Source organism: Anopheles coustani, chromosome 3 (assembly GCF_943734705.1).
Source record: "Anopheles coustani chromosome 3, idAnoCousDA_361_x.2, whole genome shotgun sequence".
Classification (NCBI taxonomy): Eukaryota; Metazoa; Arthropoda; class Insecta; order Diptera; family Culicidae; genus Anopheles; species Anopheles coustani.
The window spans coordinates 64,551,854-64,574,608 of record NC_071288.1 but is presented as its reverse complement, the minus strand read 5'-3'; the positions used below and the strand labels follow the sequence as shown (position 1 = coordinate 64,574,608).

Genomic DNA, 22,755 nt, shown 5'->3' with positions numbered 1-22,755 from the left:
AGTTAAAGTTAAGAGCCTTATCAATCCATACTCCCAAGTCTTTTACGGAGGTTACTCGACTAATGGGGGTATTGCACAGAGAGTAAGTAGGATAAAAGTACCAATTTTGGTCCAATTAGGGAAGGGTCATCACAAAACAAATCGTTGCATTAATTGTACCGATCATATAACAATAAACTTGGTATGGTAGTAGAGTAGTTATCTGAGCATGCACTACAATTCATATTCTTCTTCTTGGCGTGACGACCTCTTGGTCATGCCTGCCCGTTAAGGGCTTACGAGACTTGTTTCCCTGTTGTACGTGAATAGTCATTCCTCTCATACAGGGGAGGGTCCGGTCTCGGTTGGGATTCGAACCCACGCCGTCGAGTTGGTGAGCCCCGGCGCTCATGGGCCGATTTTTTAACCGGCGCTACCGCTCGGCTGTCGCGGACCCCTACAATTCATATTGTTTAGTTTATTTCATGTTTTCACTGAAAAATTATCAATTTCCGAACACACTTTTTGGCCCACTATGTTTCTTTTTTGGCCCACATGTACCAGTTTTTGCCCACATGAAAGAATGCTTATTTTATGTTTTATGTTTTTGATAATCTTTAAAATGATTGAGAAGCTCCTATTTGCTTTAAACTTTATTAAATAAGTGAGATTAAATGATTAACTTGTTATTTTAATATTCACTTTTTTGCAGGATGATCGGATTTTCGTTTAGAAGCGTCAAAATGCATACAAATTTCGGTAAAAGAGTAAATGAGGCCCCGGGCTAGATTCTCCTCTTCCTACTGGTTCACATTAAGCGCCTGAAGCTATGCAAAGCGCGACGCATGCAGACTTTTCAAATATTTGATCGCTAACGGTTCGCTTAAAAGAACTTAACGGTTCAAACTAATCACGTAGTGGAGGTTGAATGCGGGTTAATATACTTTTACATGATAAGTTACTGTAAGTTACTAGTAACTAAACTATACCACACATGATGGACAGCATGAAACAATGAGTTTAGCCGAAGAAATGATTTGGAAACGGCGGCGCGCCCGCAGCGAGCGCAGCGAGCGGACTGCGCTAGGTCTACTGAAAAAGAAAGTTTGTTATAGTTTTGAGAAATAAGGGGGCGCGTGGGCCCCCCTCATACCGCACCCGTAGGTTGATTGCGTAGCCGACATTAACGGTACACACTACGATTCAAATACTCGTAGGTTGAATTTAACGAATTAATGTATCACCAATTGCATACATTCAGTTTAAACGTCCACAAGAGGTGTAGCCACGATCGAAAACATGGCGGCCGGGGCCTCATTTACTCTTTTACCCAAATTTCGTTTCAATCGAAACCAGATTTCCTTGCATCTATTTTGGCCCACTTTTACATCGAAATTAAAATTATTTCTCGTGCTCTAAAAATTCAAGTAACGTTTTGATAACTCTAACACATTACTTCTGTTTTTTTTTCGCAATGGTTGCTTATATCTCAAGGTGGGCGAACTATCTGCCTACAGCATGATTTTTGAAAAAGCGACAGCTTCGTTTGCGATGTCGCGCAAATCGCGCTAGGTTTTTTTGCATGGAGTTCAGCGCCTGTCAGGCGACGTTGCGTTACGCGACGATGCAGTCTAGAAAGCGTGTTCCACACATCAACGTCAATGTGAAATTTGCGCTTCGTGTAATAGAGCGATTATAAACGCTCTTTATCGTCTACTATAGCAACGATAAATGTTGCTTGGGCAACGTCAGTGCTACACCATGGCAACGCTGTCACAAACACATCTGCACCAGGTAGATTTAACGCACACAACCTCATACCACGCTCGACTGAACTGTAAACACACAACGATGCTTATAAACAATCGCATACGCGTCCCTTTTTTCAAAACAACCCGATCTTGCATGGCACAGTTGGATCGGAGGTCCTTCGGCGCAGAACACCAGTACGGCGGTCGACGGAGCCGTTCAATGATGTGTTGTGGTACACGGTAGCGTCGGTATCAAACGGCAGTTGTTTTAATGTTCGTGCTTCTGCTTCTGCCTTCCAATCAACTCGAGGCGGTTCAAGTAGAAGGTATCGCGGCACGGGCGCACGGAGTGAAGCGCTGTGATGTGAAGATATGCCCTCCGCACTAAAGACGTGACGGCGTGAGTCGTGTTGTGCCTCTTTCGCGCGTGCAGTTGTATCCCGTGCTATAGTTGTAACTCCAGTTGCAGCTGGTTGGTCGGACCTCCGGTGTTTCTACGCCCTATGCACCCTCACTGCTTCCCCCCCCCCCCGCCCGTTGTAATAGACAAGCAAAGTGCAATATGTAATGTGTTACTCGCCTAACTCCGTCAGTCGAAGCGCACGTTTCAATGTTGCTTGCCGTTGGGCCAGTTTCGTGCAAACATGACCGCGGGACGGTGCAGCCTAGTTTAGTGAATTTATAGCTAATGATGACTGGCGCTTCGTAGCTTTTCGTGTAGTTAATTCCTTATTTCTGTGCGTCCAAAAATTGTTCGTGTGTTTATCGTCGTTCCGTCGTGTGTGTTGAGTGTGTTTATAGAAAATTATTCGCCATTGATGTTGCTAAATCAATCTCGAGCTGTAGTTCGTACGTAACCCGTATCGTAGAATAAAAAAAAAGAAAACGCCAACAATCCCAAAGGAGCGTCACAATCAGCCCGGAAAGTAGTAGATTTCCCGTTTACGCATTTCCTCGTGTGAAAAAGTACAGCATCACTTCAAGAAGGTAACCCATAAGAACCTTCGGGTTTACGTATGCATCCGATTCAACTCGGGTTGCCCATGAACTCGCCGTTTCCCTGCATTCGATGTAGAGTATTTTTTTTTTGTGTGGTGTTTCCACAAATCGCAAAAAGAAAAATGCAAACAACGTATCATAAAATCGCTTACGAAAGGAAATCATTCTCTCCACATTGCACCACTACACGACTGCCGCTGGCCGAACGCAAGTGCAGCAAACAAAGAAAGAAGCAACATTCTTGTACAGCCCGCTTGCTGGCCCTGTTGCACTCCGTCCCTTCTCCGTACCAGCATTAGAAGTTTCCTATTTCCCCTAGCCGTTCTCGGCTACTGGTGGTAATTTGTGGCCTGTACGGAGACCCATGCGTCTTCCGAGCACGTAAGAACATCTGTGTGTGGGTCCGGTTACTGGCATACGGTGCACTTTGGTTGGTGCCATGAAGAAGCAACAGCCGATGCACGATCGTTGCTCGGTGCATAAGACATTAGGGGAACCACACACTTGAAGGAGATGGATGTTCCAGTAGCAGTGATGCTGTCGAGAAATGGTTGTTTTCTGATTTCTGTTATGGCTATGCCGCGCCCTTCGCCTCGCTTCTTCCCTTCTACGGTGTGCCACTTGTCCTGCCTATTCAGTGTGTTGAGGGTGTGTGGAGCAGAAGTGCAGCTTCTCGTCTTATTATGCTGCACAGTGGGTCAGCGCGTGGTTTAAGTGGATGGCCACAAAACCGGTTTCATTTTAAAAAGGTTCAAATCTATTTTAAAATCCTAGTATGCAGAAAATGTTAAAATATTATCTCGCTCTTGGTATTTAAAGGCTACGCCAATACTGCACACTATTGCAAAATAGAGGTTCATGATTTACCACTTTAAAGCTGCTACTTGCCTTACCAAAAAAATGAAGGAGTCTTGTTTGTATTTCCTGCCTGTAAATTTATTTGAGAAAAAAATGGTTGTTTTCAGTTGCATTTAATGTCTAACCCTTCTAGTTAGACCACTGTGCGTTGCCACGATGTCGGTTGTTTTGTTAACGTTTAACGTACGCGCGGAACGATAGCGCGAAGAAAGAAAACGTACAGCTGCGCAGTGAGGCGTTGCCCATGACAACGACGCTGCACCACGCTACACAACGACTACGGCGACGAAACCCCGACGCATACAGCTGCACCGAGAAGGTCCTGCACCGACAGGTACACTGGATTTGCGGCTGTATGCGTGTGTATGTATAACGTGCCCTAGTATGGCGCTGGTGCACGTGAACGGATGGTTGCTAATGGCAATTCTAAACGGCAACTTCCTAACCTTGACTCTTCGTAGCAGGCTACCTCTCCTTCCAAAATGGTTTCATTGCCCATGAACGGACAAAACGATCGTGATGCGTCCCATCGATATATCGTTGAGGATGTGTTGACGGCCGCGACGGGTGCAAACTTGCCAAAACGAATCCATGTGCCTGCACGGACCAGGACCGTCCCGTTGCTATCCCATCTTTCTGTCAACGTCCTGCCCACCATGACCAACCGGAAGGACAAGTCTTGTACAAAGGAAACCAAACCCTGCCAGGACGAAACCGTTTAGGATCCGTTGAACTTTGTCCCTTGTTCTTTGCCAGGCTGGCCTGGGATGCATTTGCCTTTGTTGCAGCCCACGCACTGGCTTTCCACGGAGAAGTGTCAATGGATATCCTTGGACCCAGGGCGACCCTTTCCGAAACCAAGGCCATCGGGAAAAGACAAAGTGTTTCCCGAGACATTCCAGCATACGGAAGGAAAGTACAAAAAGTCGGGATGGCTTGCTGGCAGGAGGGTGTGGGAAAAACATTATTAGTAACAGAACATTTCCTGTGCGTGGCGAGAAAGTCACTTAGCAGAACATTTATTATGGGTCATTATGCGTTAGCTCCAATTAGCTCCGTCCCATAAGATTTTTATGTCACACATTTATAATTTACGACCTGAACACAGCACAAACCGTTCTGTAGGTACTTACTTGGTATCGTATTTAATTGTTGGGTCCTCATATTGATAGTGTAACAAAAGTAACAGGCTACGAGAGATGATTTAAAAACGGAACGCCTTAGTGGATGGAATACCCACATTCGTTTAAAAGAGTTATGATAATATAAAATAACCAATGATCGGAAAAGTCAGACTCTGCCAAAATTGCCAGTTTTGTCCTCCGGGATTTTGCGAATTTGTCCTCCGGGCATTTGCCGTTGTCAATTGCATACGAACGATAGAAAAAAACTTTTATGATAAGCATGATCTTGATATTGGTTTTAGTGAATTAACGGTGAATTCTTAGTCACTGTATTAGGTATATAGGGGAATGTCCGGCACAGTTTGCGATGCTGCCTTCCTGGCTTGCGCAGTAGAAATACGCAAGAACTTACGCTACATTACTCCCACGGACTCACCTCTCCGGAACTCCAGCCGAGCTGGAGTCGGCAGGATAGATCAGATTCGGGGTTTTCCTTTTTGTTTCCGTCACTAGATAGGATTTGCGTAGATGAATGCTCTCATGTTAATTTAGATTCTAATTATTTGAAGGTCACGAGTAATACAAACCTTTCTAACCAGCAAAATATGTTATCAGCCACTACCAGATTTACAACTCTGCTAAGATTCCCGACGATCGGGCGGGCCAACTTGATACGAGTATCGATACACTTGATCATGTCTTGTTTGTTGACGAAGGAGAGGTTTCCAGTTGTTATGGATACTTGAATATTACTATTTTGGATTGGATATCTTGAGGATGAGTCTTTTACCTCGCAACTGGTACAGTTAACCTCGCAGTGGACCGAGAACGATTTCAGAGAGGTCACACGGTAGGTTTGGAAGTGTTGCATAACTCTCTTCCAGAGTTGGCACTGATGGCACAACTCCCTCAAGTACCATGTTTTAGCAATGTGGAAAATAGAAGCCAGTTAGAAAATCGGCCGATGAGCCCGGCGACTCCCCACCTCGACGGCGTGGGTTCGAATCTCAACCGAGATCGGACCCTGTACGAGAGGACTGTTAAGTTGTTTCTGGAGAACGAAGTGGAACTTTACCAGTCTAGTTTATCTCTCTTTGTTTTTTGTACATGGGATAGATGGTGGTAACATTACAGCCACAAGTCATCGATTCGCTATCTTTTTCAACAGTTATCAATCGATGAATCACACTTCCATTTTTATTCTTCCTTATAAGGTGTAGTGGGTTCAGTGGTTTCAATACTCGAATAACATAAAATAAAACTTTTATTGGCGTAGAACATGAACCAATTTGCTGCGATCCCAGATAGCTTGAGTTGGTGAAAGCTGTTCATTGGGATATCAAAGCACAAACTTGGAACTTGTTGAGTATTAGTTTTGAACCGACAACGTGATATATCAATTAAATCAAAGAGATGAAATGAATTGGTGAGCGTGAGTCGATGAAGATGGGGACGCTCCATTAATATTCACATATTTTTGCATAACTTTAATGCTCATTTGAAGGTTCTTGTCAACATCGGTGTTGTTGAGTTCTCAAAATTGGTCCAGTATTAGAACGCGCACCCAAGTGCTGATCGTTAAAAAATGTATTGCGATTCCGATACATTTGCCTGTTTCGTGACCAAAAATATATCTCCGATGCTTTGTAATTTTCTACAGTGCTTTAATAGACTTGTCTTTATAGGTTTCAAAATATTTCAAATTCTAGAAATTCGTCAATAGCGTTCGTCAATTTTAAAAATTTTCAAACCAATTTCTTACCGTAATCAAAAATGTTGTTGGCTAAATCAATCGATTGTTTGATAAATGAATGCGTTACGCAAATGCATCTACGATTGCCACTGCTAACGGTTTGGATAAATATTTACCACCTTTTTCAGGGTGCATTTTTCTCGAGAGTAAACAAATGCATGCGGTACCAACAACTGCGGCAGGCTGTTTATCACCCCGAACGCCCAGGGGTTGTTGATGTGGGCTCACATCGGACGTTGACTCTGCTCATTCGTCATCCGTTGGTTGTGAATAAAAAAAACACTGTTGATACAAAAGAACACATTCCAGCGTATAACAACCTACCCCAACAAGTCACACATTCGGTGGCATTTTTCCTCATGCTCAAATTTGAAACGCTAATCTAAGTAAAACCAACATACAAAAGGAAACCACCCGCATCCGAGTGAGTTGGTGTTGGGTGGAAAAACTCACCCACCCGTGAAGGCAACGACCTTCCGTCTGGAACGGCAGACGAATTACACCACGTTTGCCACAACCCGTACGCCATTGTTGCCCGAAAAAGGGGTTTGTGTGGTGACGTCGACAAAATAACCGGAACAGCCACATTTGGGCAACTCCTGAACTCGTGGCGTGCCGATTGGTTCGGGAGACGAATCACGACAAAAGTTAGCCATACAAACGTAGCATTAGCTCACACTTCCATGTGTGCAAACAATAGCCGGATGATCAATCGTGTTACTGACCCGCCGCAACAGATTCAAACTCATGGCCAAACTGGTGAACCACGCATAAAAAAAAGATCCTTCTCCACCCACTCTAAAGAAAGAAAGGAAATATGCTGCACACAATGTGGCAAAATTACGGAATAGGTGAATGTCCGGCCCAGTTTGCGATGCTGCCTTCCTGGCTTGCGCAGTAGAAATACGCGAGAACTTACGCTACATTACTCCCACGGACTCACCTCTCCGGAACTCCGGCCGAGCTGGAGTCGGCAGGATAGATCAGATTCGGGGTTTTCCTTTTTGATTCCGTTGGCTCACAAACTTTCCACGAGTTTCCCACGACGGAACCTCAGGTGACTAGGGCAAGGGTGCGTCACCTCAGGTATACAGCTGCAAGTATGGCGCTGTTATATACTGGCCCCCATAGTGGTGGTATGCGAGCTCTCCTTCTTTGTCTGGCTTTAGCGCTCCAGCGATGGCGAACACTCAACGAGCTGGTAAATGCTTATTTTTATTACTTTCATTAATTACGCTCTGCTACGCGAATAGTTTATTACAATCTAGTAAAGTGTGTTTTGTACGAAACGCGATAAAATTGACGTAGAATATGTTTACACTTTAGTTTAGCTATCAAAGAAAAGAGCTCATTGTGTCGTTGTTCGATATATGCATTTAAAAAAACATAGATATTAAATAAAATTAACGAGAATAATACGACTGAATTATGTGATGGTGTGATACTATTAATGATTAATATCACTATTAAAAACTAAGCCTTATTGGTACTCCTAACTAACTTCAAATTCAATTAATTTGGGACTTGAATGTTCAGTGTAAGCAGCAGTATTAAAAATAGCACAATCATTTAAGGTGAATCCCTCTCCTCTCACGATGGTGACCCAATTACTAATTAGTAAACAGAGTTCGAGATCGGGTTTGTTTTACTATTTCATCCCATTCGAAATTCGTCAGATAGATATTTTTTTTTTTGTTAGGCATCCAGGCATTAGGTCACAAATAACATGTCCTTGACTATACTTGACTTCTATTCAAATAAACTTTTGAAAGCAATGCCATGTGAAGTAGTTAAGAAAAAAATGAGACAAAAGCGTCTGTTTATACTCTTTATACGTTCAAACCTTTTTCGTGTTGTATTTATTAACTCTGAAGTTTATTGATTTTAAGATGCTTTTTTTAACCTAACACCAGAACTACCGCGATTTTGGCGCTTGAAACTTTAAAGAGATTTTATTTTCGAACATATAAAAATAAAGATTCCATTGGATATGTGAATGTCATGCATTTACATTTGTTGGAATTGTTCCAAAAATATAGAAGAAATAAATGTGATTGAAAAAGTACCTGACCAGTCAAAATGATTGGTCCGGTAGTTCTAGTGTTAAGTATGATCTAAGAATTAAGCTTAAAAAACTGAAAGGTAAATATCCATTTTTAAACATTTTCTGGCATGTTCATCCTAGGCGGCAGAGATTTGTCATCCCTGCTGTAGACGCGGGCAAATTGGGGGATGGATGAATGTATACACGTTTGTTTTTTGCTCCTTTTACTCTGATAGCGTATGATTCACAGTGCGTCTGGCGTGCCTTCAAGTACCACCGGTTGAATGATCCTACACTTGCGTGATAAGTATTTGCTCACTGATACGGAAATCCCCGGCACTTTGCTCGGAACATGGGAAGGAAAATATAAATAAATTTGTTACAGTTACATTGAAAAACGGTATTATGTTTGAGTAAAGCATTAAGAACTAGCAATAGCTATTTAAATAATAAGCATGGCTATGATTGACTGTTGTTTTGCTGTGCTTTAATTCTTTAGAATAAGTGCACAATTTGAATCACTCAGATTAAAGTAGATCATAAAAACCATTCTGCGAGTTTTCTTGACTTTTCTCACTTCAGACTATAACCTATTCCACAAATTCCAATATTTTATGTGTGCTCTCCTCGTGGCAAGAAGTGTAGCTGGCTTTCTCCGCCAACCGGAACAATGAATGCCCCAGACGGTGACATTCACCGGGCCAAGTCCTCAGTTACTGCGGGACGCGTGCGGAAATAAAACGATCAGTAAAAAAGGCGGAAAAAGAAAGGTTGTTTGCCACCGAGATTCAAACATCCACTTTGCGCAGGTCGGTTGTCCTTGACAGTGGAAAATATATGTGTCGTTTCCTCGGAGTTCGTTGCATCGTGGCGCGCCATCATGGGGTGGAAATCGCGCCACCCGATAGTAGCACTTTTCCCGGAACAAAGTCTCGGTCAACTCGGTTGGCCCTCTCAAGGAAAAGGCTGAAATGGGTGTAGTGGGGTTGTTTTAGCTCATAGGGAAATGCAACAGTCAGACAGAGGGTTTTATTTTTGTGTTGGTCGTGCGATTTCGGCAGCGTTTGTTCACCTCCAGCTTCAGATGGGTTGCATTTATTTTTGAACTCTAGGGAACGAGAAGGAATATGAAACATATTGTCCTCAAATGTGTGCACTTTTACGGCAGACAAAGAGGCACTTGAAAATACATCAAACCAGATAAAACGATGTTTCCGATCCCGTGCCCTGCTTCCTCCGTCCACCAGACGGGGTTTGAGGGCGCAACAACATTACTCATGCTAACATAACGTTTCCTTTTTGCCTCCATCGGAACTCGCGAATCCGCGGATGGCTATTTTTTTTTCTCTTCCCGCACTTACACAACCACGGATGGTGCCTTCCGTATCTCGTACGGGGCACAACTGTTGGAAAGGGAGACAACTGTAACTCCACACACGGACCTGGACTGAAGGAGAAGACGGCGATGGGGGGCTTCAAAAGGAGGGAGATATCGCGCGACTTAAACCAGTTCTTGGCCACCCCGCTGCGTCCACTTTCCATTCTTCCGACGGTGGCGGCGTCGAAAAGATTTCGATGCCACAAGCTGAGTTGCTGTATGTGTGTCCGTTAAGCGTAATTCTCGCTCAAGAATACAAGACCCCTTGGGCGAGCCCCAACGAACGGTGGCGGTGGTGGTGGTGGTGGTGATGATGATGGTGGTTGGCGGATGGCGACTCTTGCTGACCGTTTCGACGGACCGCGACTGCGACTCGCGGTTTCAGTTAACTTTCGTGCCTTGGATGGAGCAGATGTGAGTCGCAAACCGGGTTCGGTGGATAGCGTGTGACGGTGGGGAAACCGTTGTTACTTGGTGGTAGATTGACCAATAAATTATTAAGGCTTGATGCGAGGATCGCTTGGTGGTGTGATGCGTATGGTGAGCCGATAACGTGGCGTGTAAGGGTGGTTGGCATCCGGTTGGAGGGACACTCGGCGGTGAAATTCGCGTGCGCGAGCTGAAAAACGACACGGTCGTGGCTTCGGTCGTGACGATCCCTCGCATCCGCTTGAGGTGCGATTTATTTTTCCCTCCCGTTGTGTCCCCCATTTTGTGCGATACAGTGTGCAGTGTGCGATACACGGTGGCGGTGCATCAAAAAAAGGAAGGCTCGCGCCGCACCGGGTTTTTCGCGATCGTAAACGGAGTTGCCTTTTTTCGCAGTACCATTTTTCCATATTTGGTTTGAGAAACCGCGATCTTTTTGTGTTTTTGTGTGCGTGCGTGCGTGTGTATGATTGATTCAGTTATTACATCTTTTTTGTACTGTGTTCTCGGGGAGCCCTTTCGGTGTGCCGACCTGGCGGCGCTATGACCCGTTAAGGAAGGTGTCGTTTCCAAAGCGTTTGTCGCTCAACAGTAACTGACGGACTGACTGACAGACGACTGACTGCGTCCGGGGCTGACCCAGTCTACTAGCGATCGACGGTTAGAACGCCGCCATTCCAAACCATCCTCCCCGGAACGGACGCACGCAGGTGGGAGTGGTGCTGGAGGAATTTCATTACACGTGAGATAATTGCTGATAACTCCCATTTACGGCCGGTGTGACCTACTGCCGGTATTCTGCACCGCACGGACGGAACGACGGTGCTACCCGCCAAGGTGAAGAAGTTGAACAACAACGGAAAGAATTCGTCAAGGCTAGCGGGACGGGGTCAACCACCCCCCATTGAAGTGGTGGGGTTTGTTTGGCACTTCTTTCGGGACGCCATTACCATATTCCACGCACTCAAAGACATGCGTGCTTATAATGGAGTAGGTGCTAATATGCCCAAAATCCCTGGAAAAATAAGCAAGAGATCGAACGGAGATCTCTTCAAGAACTGAAGATCAAAATGGTGTTCCATTGGGTTTTTGTGGTGGTATGGAATGTTAATTTTATACATACGTCCTAAGTGTTGGTGACGGTTTTCAAAATCCCCCGGAACGGAAGCATACTTCAACATGATAAGGTTTTATTTTATCATGCCCAAAAGATCGCCTGGTGACGAGTGGAATGAAATGGCAAATATTTTGTTTCAGGGGATTTTTATGCCAACCGCGATACAGTCCCAGCAGGTTATTCACCTTCCGCGCCATCGTTCGATATGATAATGATGCAATAATCGAAGGAGATGATCGCGCCATCTTATCTGCCATTCCGTGTTTCGACATTTTCGAGTCCTTCACATGTCGGTCATGTATTCCGCACGCTGGGTGGATAACATGTTCAAGCATCGTAGAACCATACTCAGCATAACCACAACCTGCTGCTGCTGGGAAGAAACCGGTCTGGCGGTCATCGCGCGGTCGACTTAAAATAGATAAGACGTAAATCGTTGTTTTCTTTTAACTTTTGCTTTACTGCCTTCAATCGTCCAAAACAACGACGAGTGATTTCATGTCGGACGCACATACGCCCCAACAATCCGATTTGTTTAAGTAAATAAATAAGCCGCACGATATGGCGTTAGACTGGTTCAAAAAAGGCGGTATCTAGCGAAGTGAATTTTCGGTCGTGCTGCACCGACGGAGGAAAAAACAAACGGCCATTACGGGGGATTTTTCTCGCTTCCCTCGACGTGTTTCATTTCACAATTTACTTTTGATTTAATCAAATTATCACAAACATTTTTGGCGTTATTTAAAATGTTAGAAAATTTAAAGTAAATTATTTTGCCTTTGTTTAACAACGTAGAGGCCGGGACAGTGTCTTCCTCTTTAGCGCCACCATTAACTTTTGAAAAATAGCAAACGCAGCGCATTGGTAGCAATTGAGGAGTAAAAAGTATAACCCGTGAGATAAATGAGGGTATTATGTTCTCTTAGAGAGAAATCATTAAAAATAAATTATATAAATATAAAGTAAAACAGAGGAACAAATTTTCTTCATCTTTTTCTGATTTTCATCCCAAATCTTCTTAAATGTTTTATGCTGCTAGTTTTTAGCACTTTTGGAGCCGCTATGGCCACTAGGATACACATTTATTTTTTTATTTTTGGAGGATGAAATAAATTTAAGAATTTGAACAAATTTTGGCCTTATCAAACCCAAGAAGAATTAATTATTTAAAGATCCCATAAAAGTGTGCATAAAAAATCAATGGCAACACAAAAACAATAATCCAAATATATTTGTTGGAATTACCCAATCTATAACACGAGCTAATCATCAAAATTTTGTCTGCATTTATTGCTTGGTGTCAAATTTTGTAGTTAAAGCACAATTTGTGCAAAGTGCAAAAACTTTTGGTTCAATTGCTTCAAAACTGTACAATTCTTGTATTTTTACACATTAATAATGCTTTACAGATCTTTTTTTAGTTTGAACTCATTGTTATATTTGATAACAAAGATTACCAACACTTACGACATCACTCTCACTTGCTCTAGTGGAAAAGAAAGTGAAGCGAAACAAGAATGCAATTTATAAACTCAGTGTTTGATAAGAAAAGGTGGTTTGGAAGCACTCTACCACACACTGCTGGTGTGATGAATGCGGGTGCCACAAACACTGATATATTCTATCATTAGTTTTAGCAAAATGCTATCAATGCTGGAAGAAACTTACCCAGGCGTACCCAGAGATTAACGTAGGTGGTCTGATAAGGATAACGTTGTTTGATAGGAAGTAAAACCTGCCACTTCCGAGAATCTCTGAGGTGTTGCATCAGATGACGAGCGCAGATAGATTCAATATGGCTTCGCGCTGTCCGCGTAATCACTTTCCATTTTGTTTCACAGCGTATTGAGGCCCAATATGGGCTACCCGCATTAGACACGCCTGGTGCTGCATCCGGACCCCGTGCCTCCTATAAGAATCCAACACAGCTTGATACCGGATGACTCTCTGCCGCTGTTCGTGGACCATTTACGATCGAAAGACCACCTTAGCGTGCCCTTCATTGGCGGGAACCGGTTTCGATCGTCGACTGCAATAACGCTTTTGCGTTGCAATTTCAAGCCAACACGTTGTAAAGGCGCCCATAAGGCTCTTATGTGAAGATGACACATTGGCATACGTGCTGCGATTGGATGTAATGGCTGTGTGGTACAGGGTCCGTTATCAGGGAGGCCCCTGTGGATGGCTTTCACGACAAAGTGGGTTACACATTAATCACGCAGAAATGGTAGCGAAACCCGGAACCTTAGGTCTCTGGGGTGCGAAGGCACTGAGGCGTTACGATTCTCTAATCTGTCACAGAAGCGCTGATAGTGATGTCATTCATAAAATGACACCTTATCGCTTCGGTGAAGGTAGAATCGGCAAACATTTCATGGTTGAACAAGTAAAGAAGTGTGGTAATTAAATTCGATTGCGTTTTTATTCTTCTTTAATATTTCTTATGATTGTCCTATCTACGGTCGACCATAATTTGCAGCAATTCATTATTTTAACACCGGAATGAACGGCGTGATTATCATGTAATTACTAAAAGACACACACGTACATCCAAATCCAATAACTTAATCAACTCAAATTGTATTGACAACAGAATGCATTCGCATGTAGAATAATCTAAACATTTTATTTTGCACCATAAATAGAATCAACTATTCTTTACTTTTATTAATTTTAATTACTTTTTATTGGGAGCCATAAACAAAACAAAATAACTCGTGGGGGTGAAATGTTTTCGTTTTGTTTAGCAAAAGCAGTTAAATTTTATATTGGATCATAAAATGCACATTTATCATAATACCCACTGTCTTGGTTTAAATTTACTACACTTTTGGGAGATGTGGTACGTTTATGGACTACTTGGGATTCTTCTAATTTATAACCTGGTGAATAATAGTTTTCAACTATTAATTATATATTTTTAACTATAAAATTTTGCTAGGTGTAAAAACTGCTTTAACGTGCTATAAACTATAGGATTACCAGTTATTGGGTGTATTGGGGTCGAATCCCAACCGGATCCTCCCTTGTACAAGAAGGCTGACTACCAAACGTACGCAAAGGGAAAAATCCTAGTAAGAGACACCATAACCCAGTACCCTCCCAACCCCCTAGTCAATAAAATGAACTTAAAGAAACTTTCCTAGGTCCTTTCACAGTAAAGCAGTAAAAGACAAACGATGGCTAATGATATGCAAATATATTGTAACTTGGTAACAGATTTAACTTTGCATTACTCGATTGACAGACTCTGCCATGATCAAATGCAATGCATTTGCAGAAATATCAAAATGCGTTGGGTATTTCCTACAGAGGTTGGAAACGCTAGATATCAAAATGTGTTGGGTATTTCCTACAGAGGATGGAAACGCTAGAATCTGTGTGACTGTTTCACCTTAGGAAGTATGAGTTACCATTCAATTCAACTCAACGAATTCAATTCTATACACTTGCTTACGCACTTTAGTAAACTTACGTTTTTCAAGCATATAGTTCAATGACACATCACTTGAAACAACATGTTTTAGGTTTTGCTTTCTTATCTTTTCGTGGTTGGTTCATAAAACTGTTTTTTGAAAATGCATTTAAGTTTTGGAGAGTGCACATTGGAGTTTTGGTAAAAAAATGCAGAAGAAATGTTATTTAAGTTGTTTCGTTTTGCAGTACGGTTAACTTGTGTACTTTTTTGTTAAAGCAAAATAATTATTTTTCCTTTTTATTTCATTTTTCTTTTCATGGCACTCGTTAGCAATAATAAAAAGCAATAATCCAAGATGAATGACCTAAATTCGTTAAAAATACTTCGCACCGAAATGAAAGACGTCGATGTCTTCGACATCAAGCAGGATGTGCTGGATCGTCGTGTGTTCACCAACGAAGAATTCCTAGAGATAATGAGCGAACAGAATGTATCGTTGCGCTTGGACTTGATGTTTATCATACTAGAGTACAAACAACAGATCGATCAACAAATTGTACCTCGGTTTATGGATGCGTTGCGTCGGTACTACGACTGGATCGCAGTGCTATGGGAGAAGAACCGCAACAAGGACAACCTCGACTATAGGAGCTACATTTCCTACCGAAACGAAACATCCGTGCCGTCACACGACTCAATCAGCGTCTACCGGAAAGAGCTACGCTGGACGATCCACAAACACCTGATGTCACTGCGTCACGGTGCCACCGAGCATCGGTACCTGTTCATCTATGGCAAGATCGGCACCGGCAAGCAGACGCTCGTCTCGCAGGCCTGCGAGGACATCACGATCGTACGGCATATGAACTACAAAATCTTCTACCTAGACCTAGCCAACTGCCACACCGACGAGGCCATCCTGGAGATGCAGGAGAAGCTTTCGGTGCAGATGGGAGAGTCCATCCGGCAGGACGATCGGGGAATGAACTGCAGCTACCCCTCGAACATGATCGACTGCTGGAAGCGTACGTATACGCGCATGTTCGAGAAGACATTTGTCGACAGTTTGTTGGTGCTGGCGCACGTACGCAAAGCGAAGCACATCCGAGACTTCGACTTCAAGTGCAAAACCGTAGTGATCACAAGCAACAAGGATGTGGTGCACGAGGTCAGCGAGACGGAACGCTTCCTGGTCGAGCTACCGAAGGGTTTCACGGAAGCGGAAAGCTTGGAACTGTTTGCTCGTGCGCTGAAGAAGAAGAACTCTATGCTGCCGACGGAGGCGACCGAGCTGTGCCGGGCCTGCCAGGGTAACCCGTTTCTGATCAATCTGATCGCGCTGCGCATGAGCGAGGAGTGCCGGAATGAGGTACCGATCGACTGGAAACAGCATATAGACAAACTGCAAAACTTCTCCATCGGAAAGTCGGAGAAGATAACGCGCACGATCGCTTCGACGCTGGAGCAGTTCACCATGGAGGAACGGCAGTGTTTCCGGGATCTGGTGATCTTCCGGGATAATGTTCCACTGTCACTACGTGTAATGATCTTTTCTTTTCTTTCTACCTTCCCATTTTATTAACCTCATTCTGCTTCACTACTTGTTCTTCGTTACTGGTCTGGACGATAGCACCTTAAACAACCCCCTGGCACATTTATTAACCTCCTTAATGTTTCGCGCATCACTCTCTAGGTGCTGGAGATGTACTGGAACCAAAGTAAAGAAAGTACCGAGTGTTTGCTTGCAAAGCTGGAGCGACGTGGGTTGCTGGAAAAACGGTTGTGTAAGAATAAACTATTCTACATGATGCAGTACATCTGCTACAATGAAATCAAACACCCACCGGGAGCGGACATGATAAAACTGCATCGACGATTGCTAAATAGCTATAGGTATGCACGCTTGTTCTAATAAAACACCCAGACACGCCTTCATCTTCATGCAAACACGAAGGCACAAATTAAAATATTCAAGACAACTATTAAAAGTTTAAATTGTGCAATTAGCATTTGATTAATAGAAAATAACACGAAGTATGTGATAAACATAAGCGTTCTTAATTTTGATAATTCATAATTTTAATTCCTTTCTATCAGCCGTAAACGATGAGAACAGAGCAATTGTGAAAAACACATAATTTACTTTCTTTTCCTAAACAGCATTCGCGAAAAACTCGCCAACCGCCGTGAGTTGGAGCTGATGCACGAGTTCCCGAACGATGACTACTTCCACTTCTACATCGGGTACCACATTGACCAGGCCGGCCAGCAAGAACATGACCTTTTCCAAGAGCTGTACCAAGATTTCGGATTCCTCGAGCAAAAGCTGCGCATCGCCGGACTAGCCAACACCGTCGATGATCTGCGAAAGTATCAGGATTATATCTTCCCGGCGCTGGAGGACCGAGACTTGATAATTGACACGCTGATCGAGTTTCTAATGGGTGCCGAATGTTTGCTCTCGGAAGACTCGCGGCTTCTCCAGCGAGCGTTGAACTTTCCGGGCGAGATTGCCAGAATGGCCGAACGGCAGGTGGAAAAGTACAAAAACCGAGTTTGGTTCCTGGATGTGTGAGTCATCGTTAAAATGTTATTTTGTTGATTTGTTTAGTAAAGTATAAAGCTTATGATGTTATGTCAATGAGGTAAAAGAATTATTTAAGTAACCCATCTTTTTGATAGAGTGGTTTAATTGTTCAGCTCAATCTTTTTAAATGAAGCATACTGGAAAGGGCTGAGCAATAAGAATAAACATTTCAGCTTACATACATTCGATTTATGGATTATAACCAATGTTTTCCAGAGTCCAACAAAATTTAAAAATTCATCATTAATGATACAACAAAGCCAAAACATGTACACTTAATAAGCTAGCAGTATATTCGTTGAGTCGCATTAACCTGAAGAAGCAGAGACAACCCGTTCTCCAGCTAATCTTCTCCAATTTTGTATATCCATTTTGCTGACCTTTTAATTTCTAATGGATAACTTTTTTCACACATTATTTGGAAATTTTTTGTAGCATCAAAATATCTGTATTTTATTTTCCAAAATATAACATTATTTTGTTTGCGAACAATTTGCAATGAAATATTTTGAGTTAGTTTTGTTTTCATGGAACCTAAGATCTTCTTCTTCTTGGCGTAGCGGACCTATTGGTCATGCCAGCCCGTTAAGGACTTACGAGACTTGTTTCCCTGTTGTACGTGGATAGTCAGTGCAAGGGGAGGGTCCGGTGTCGGTCGGGATTTGAACCCAGGTCGTCGAGGTGGTGAGCCTCGGCGCTCATCGGCCGATTTTATAACCGGCGCTACCGCTCGGACCCCCCTAATTATTAAGGATTATTCACAATAAAATGGTAGTAGCCAAAATTAATATAAAATTTCGAATTATTTGTATTCGGTTTCGGTTTCTTTTTTTTCGAAAAATTACGATATGCCATTGACTGAAAGCTATACTTAAAAATGTTACCGAGAGTTTGTACAATACTGATTAAGCCTTCAATTGCTAAAGTTGTTGATTTTTTTATTGCAATAAGTAATCTGATTATGTTCTTCTTCTTTCCCAGGGCTCACAATCTGGAGTCTTCGATTTTGAAGCTATGTCACCCGCCGCTAAAGGTGCGGTTCCACGATTCCAATCACGTGTTCGTTTTACCCGCAAAGTACGACATCCAGTTGTGGAATCTCTCGGTAGAATACGACGTACCACCGATGACATTCAAAGGATGCGACGACTCTCAGGTCAAGGACATGCAGTGCACGAAACAATTCGTGCTGGCGCTCAACCGGCGAGGGCTCATAAAGGTTTGGTCGACGAAAAACCTTCCCGATCGGTCGGACTACCGAATGCAGAACAGTATTAGGCGAGAAAGCGAAATGACCCTATCGCTTTCCAACAGCAGCTTCAGCTGCTTCTGTGTGCTGAATCAAAGCAATCACACGGAACTGATCGCTATAAGTGACAGCGGGTTACTGTGCATTTATAAGGTGTACACATCGGTATTCCGTACGAACACGCCGGACAATGCGTTCCCGACGAACATCCGGAATGCGTACCTATTGCTGCCGATCGAGCATGACAGTCGCGTGCGCAGTGCCGTACGATGGTTCCTGTTTCTGGCCAGAGAGAACGACGGCCCAGTAGGGATCATTTTTAACATGATCTCCACCAGCGTGGTGTTCCGGTTCGAAGAACCAATCAGCCTGAACGTGTACCAACTGCCGACCCTTTTGCTATTTGTGAACGATCGACAGATCCGGCGGCGGGAACTATCGGCGGATGGCCTAGACGAGGCAGTTGTAGTGTACGAGAATAAATACTGCGACAACACGTGCAGTGTGCTGACCGAGGACAAGCTGTACGTTGTGCTGGGCACCGAGCGGGGCATTTCGATCATCGACATTTGGGAGGGCGTTGAAGTGCGGCGCATGAACGTGAGCCACTCGATCATCGACCTGGATGTGCTGCCGATCGAGCTGAACATGCCACATATGCTACTCGCATCCATCTCCAAGGACGGTGGTAATACGATGAACTTGTACAATCTCTCGGTGGCATCGGGTGGCAATCAGGTGGTAAGTAGCCAGTATCAGCTCGAAGGTACCACGGTGTTTCTGGCCAATTTGGACAAGGAACCGGTCCTACTTAACACCGTACATCGGCACGGCACACTACAGCAGACGCCCCTGATGGACAACGACATGGGAGTGCTGCAAGAGCGCACGTTTCAGCATGAACAAATCGACGCCACCGTGCAGTGTTTGATTGACACTCCGTCCGGGTATTATCTGGGGCTTGAAAACGGTCGGCTGCTCAAGCTTTCCGACTGGCGCCCAAGTGCGGTGGTGCAAGAGATTGTCACCTTAACCACAGACATTACCTACCTCGAGCATTTCCAACGAGAAATGGACGGTGCGGTGTCCGAGGTACTGGTAGTTGCCGGCAAAGGACAATGCCTGGTGTACGTTAACGAACAGCAGGAAGAAGTGGAAATTACCGACACCATACGCAGGTGCTATCTGCTACACGATCGCTTTCTGCTGCTGATTGGAGACCGTTGTTCAATACAGGTAAATAAAATGATGACGAGCAGACTTTTTCTTGTATGAAAGATATTTAATTCAAATTTTAACGGTTCACTGGTTTCATAGCAACTGACTTCTCTAATCGAAGCATGCTTAGTTTATACATTTCTTCTTTAAAGGCTACTCCGAACCACCACGAAATTCCAATTTGCTTTTTCAAACACGTCCAATGAAATAATCACCGGAATGAATTCCGTAGTTTTAGCACATTTCTTTTACCTAATCTTATTCATAGTAAATGTTTCATTACTCATTACCATGACTACTTATGCTTCCAACATCCTGGTAAATGCTCCAATCCGTAGGGCGAATCTCCCCCCCCCCCTCCTACCCTCCCCTCCCCACCCAACGGGGTAAAGCTCACGCCCAAGATGCCAAATTCAAGCGTAAAATGCTGTTCATGCCGTCTTGGCTTAGATGCCCCAGTCGACGATACCACATATTATTTTGCACTAAATACTAAATACTAATGTGTTCTATTTCTCTCATACAGATCTACGATTTGGTACATAGATCAATCGACTTAGTACAAAAGGAAATCGAACGTTCCTACGGAGCATCCGCCTACCATCACCAACGCACTGCACTAATACTGTGCACCTCCGATGGGATCGTGTACCAACTGGGTTTGAGTCAGGCGGCGATCGAATCATACGAACTCACCCCGTTCGATGAGCTGCGAACGGTTAAACCCCTGCAAAATCGGAAACCCGACGAAGTGATCTGCAGCTGTGCCATATCGGCGGAGGGTGAATTTTTGGCCCTCGGCTGTTACGATGGCCGAATAGTCTTGCATATGATGGATGCGAACCGGCATCTCGCCGTGCTCGAGTCACACCAGTGTCCGGTGGCGGATCTGTACTTTAGCAGCTGGACCGAACCGGGCTCGCCCCACATTCTCGTCAGCGTCGGCGAGCAGATCGTATTCTGGAGCGTAGACTACCTGTACAACAATCAACCGCGTAAAAGTTTCTCCAGCATTCGCCGGTCGGGACGGTTTACCGCACGTCAGATCCAAGTGGTGGCGGATCCTCTGAGCTCGCCTGGTGAAGCGCGTCGTTCGACCGGGAGCAACCATTCCGGCTTCTCGACGCCGATTGCCGGCAGTCCGGTTCAGCGCAGCTTCATCGAACGCTTCGACGAGTCGTCGCACTGGTACGACAAGCGGGGTTCCTCCGGAAAGCCACATCTCCTTTCGTGCATCAAGCTGATCGGTAGGGCGAAGCGGTTGATCATAAACCGTGATTTTAGCAAATTTCTCACCATGGATGACGAAGGCTACATCCACTATCTGCGACTGTACCGGCCGCCATCGAATCAGCTACTGCTCGCTCCTCCGAGCACGTTCGGACTGCGGACGGCCAATGTAACAACACCGGGCAATGGAAACGGCCCTTCGAACAGCTCGTATGCCTTTATATGACGGTTGTTAGCAAGCGAACGAACCATTCGAGTCAGCTGCTGTTACATCCTATTGTACATCTTTTACACTGCCTTGGTACGCTAATGCGCGACAATGATGATGGGAAAAAAGCGAAGATTCTCGTAAACCTGGTTTGTTCGTTTGCGTGTTGATTTTATCTGTGTCCATGCTTTTGTTTCGTTTTTTTTTCTGTTCTGTGTGCCCCTTGTGAAACTGTCGTTTGCGTCCTAATTTCATACCCTCCAGCAATTGTGCCAAAACAACCAATATATTGTCTTTTTTGGCTTTTGTGTCTTTCAACGTAGCTTAAGAGTTAATCAAAATTCTTTATAGATTATTCAAACGATCGTCAGTATAGTAAAGAATAGCAAAAAAAACTAGGGTAAACTTCTTGTTTACGCACACGCGAACGAATCAGTGTGATAAGCAAATCATTCATTCGATAAAATGGAATTTTAAACTATCCTCGTTAGAAGCATTACGTGACAATTTTTATAATCCCATTTTGATACATTAATTACTAGTGTGGCAATCATAAGTAGGGAAAACGGGTGGCCGAAGGTTGCTTTCGGTCACATGCAATCGCATTCGTGTTTCTTTTGAATATAACGACGATGGACTGAGGCGAGCATAGCGAAGTTACTTAATGCATTTGTTTAACGATTATATTGTATATTCGACGATTTCATCCTACTGTACAGATTTCCAACCGATCATACTTGCTCAAGCAGCTCGCACCCTTTTTGATGATAGGTGCTAGGTTTTCGCATCGGTGCTTTTAGATAGTGTGGCCGATCGCGTCTGGCACATTTTTCTAGCCATAGTTTATTAGTTTGTAGATTGTTTTAAGCAGACAAGGAGAACGGTTTTGCCACATTCCTGTATAACGTAAGTCTTGTTTCGGAGAGAAAATACAAATAAAGCAAAATTTTATATATACAAAACATGGAAAACATTCTTTCACTTTTTCTGAAAGTTTTACTAGAAGAATAGTTATGTTCACCGTTTTCAACAAAAAAAAAGCTCAACAACAAACTACACAGATACAGAACAACAAAAAAAGGACAAGAGCAACTTAGCGTTTTTACTAAGCCTTTTGAAATGATTAAAATTAAATTGAATGTTAATTCTAACTAAAACTATTTTCAAATACCCGGAAATGGGTGTAAAATAAAAAGAAGATCCAATATGAAATATTCAATTTATTTGTACCGTTTTTAAAACTTCAACTGTATTGAAAACATAATTTGCTTTCGATCCCATACCAATTTAATGTTAATTTTCAAAAAGATCATGTGTTTCGAAATTCACTGGTTATCTCAATCTGGCTTATTTTTTACACCTTACGCTGAGCTATGTTAAAATAGTTATTGTTTTACCTTGGCATTATTTTGC

The 22,755-nt window shown here is 43.5% G+C and overlaps 3 protein-coding genes across 3 annotated transcripts in view; 2 read left to right on the top strand and 1 right to left on the bottom strand.

Moving 5' to 3' along the window:
• Positions 1–22,755, top strand: part of LOC131259837 (glucose-6-phosphate 1-dehydrogenase) — a 285,104-nt gene that overhangs the window by 230,996 nt on the left and 31,353 nt on the right. The gene's annotated exons all lie outside the window — the stretch shown is intronic.
• Positions 1–22,755, bottom strand: part of LOC131259831 (serendipity locus protein alpha-like) — a 162,050-nt gene that overhangs the window by 136,998 nt on the left and 2,297 nt on the right. The window lies entirely within an intron of this gene.
• Positions 1,982–22,304, top strand: LOC131259826 (uncharacterized). Its single transcript, XM_058261418.1, has 6 exons — positions 1,982–2,717; positions 15,181–16,390; positions 16,544–16,743; positions 17,011–17,421; positions 18,419–19,922; positions 20,431–22,304. The coding sequence occupies exons 2-6, from the start codon at positions 15,206–15,208 to the stop codon at positions 21,358–21,360; spliced, it is 4,230 nt and encodes a 1,409-aa protein (XP_058117401.1). The 5' UTR covers positions 1,982–2,717; positions 15,181–15,205; the 3' UTR covers positions 21,361–22,304.

What these genes read in the sequence shown, in the direction of transcription:
- LOC131259826 (XM_058261418.1), top strand. Translation starts at nt 15,206, where the DNA reads ATGAATGACCTAAATTCGTTAAAAATACTTCGCACCGAAATGAAAGAC. An exon ending in ATGTTCCACTGTCACTACGT is followed by an intron (nt 16,391 to 16,543) that starts GTAATGATCTTT and finishes ATCACTCTCTAG; the next exon opens with GTGCTGGAGATGTACTGGAA. An exon ending in GAGACCGTTGTTCAATACAG is followed by an intron (nt 19,923 to 20,430) that starts GTAAATAAAATG and finishes TCTCTCATACAG; the next exon opens with ATCTACGATTTGGTACATAG.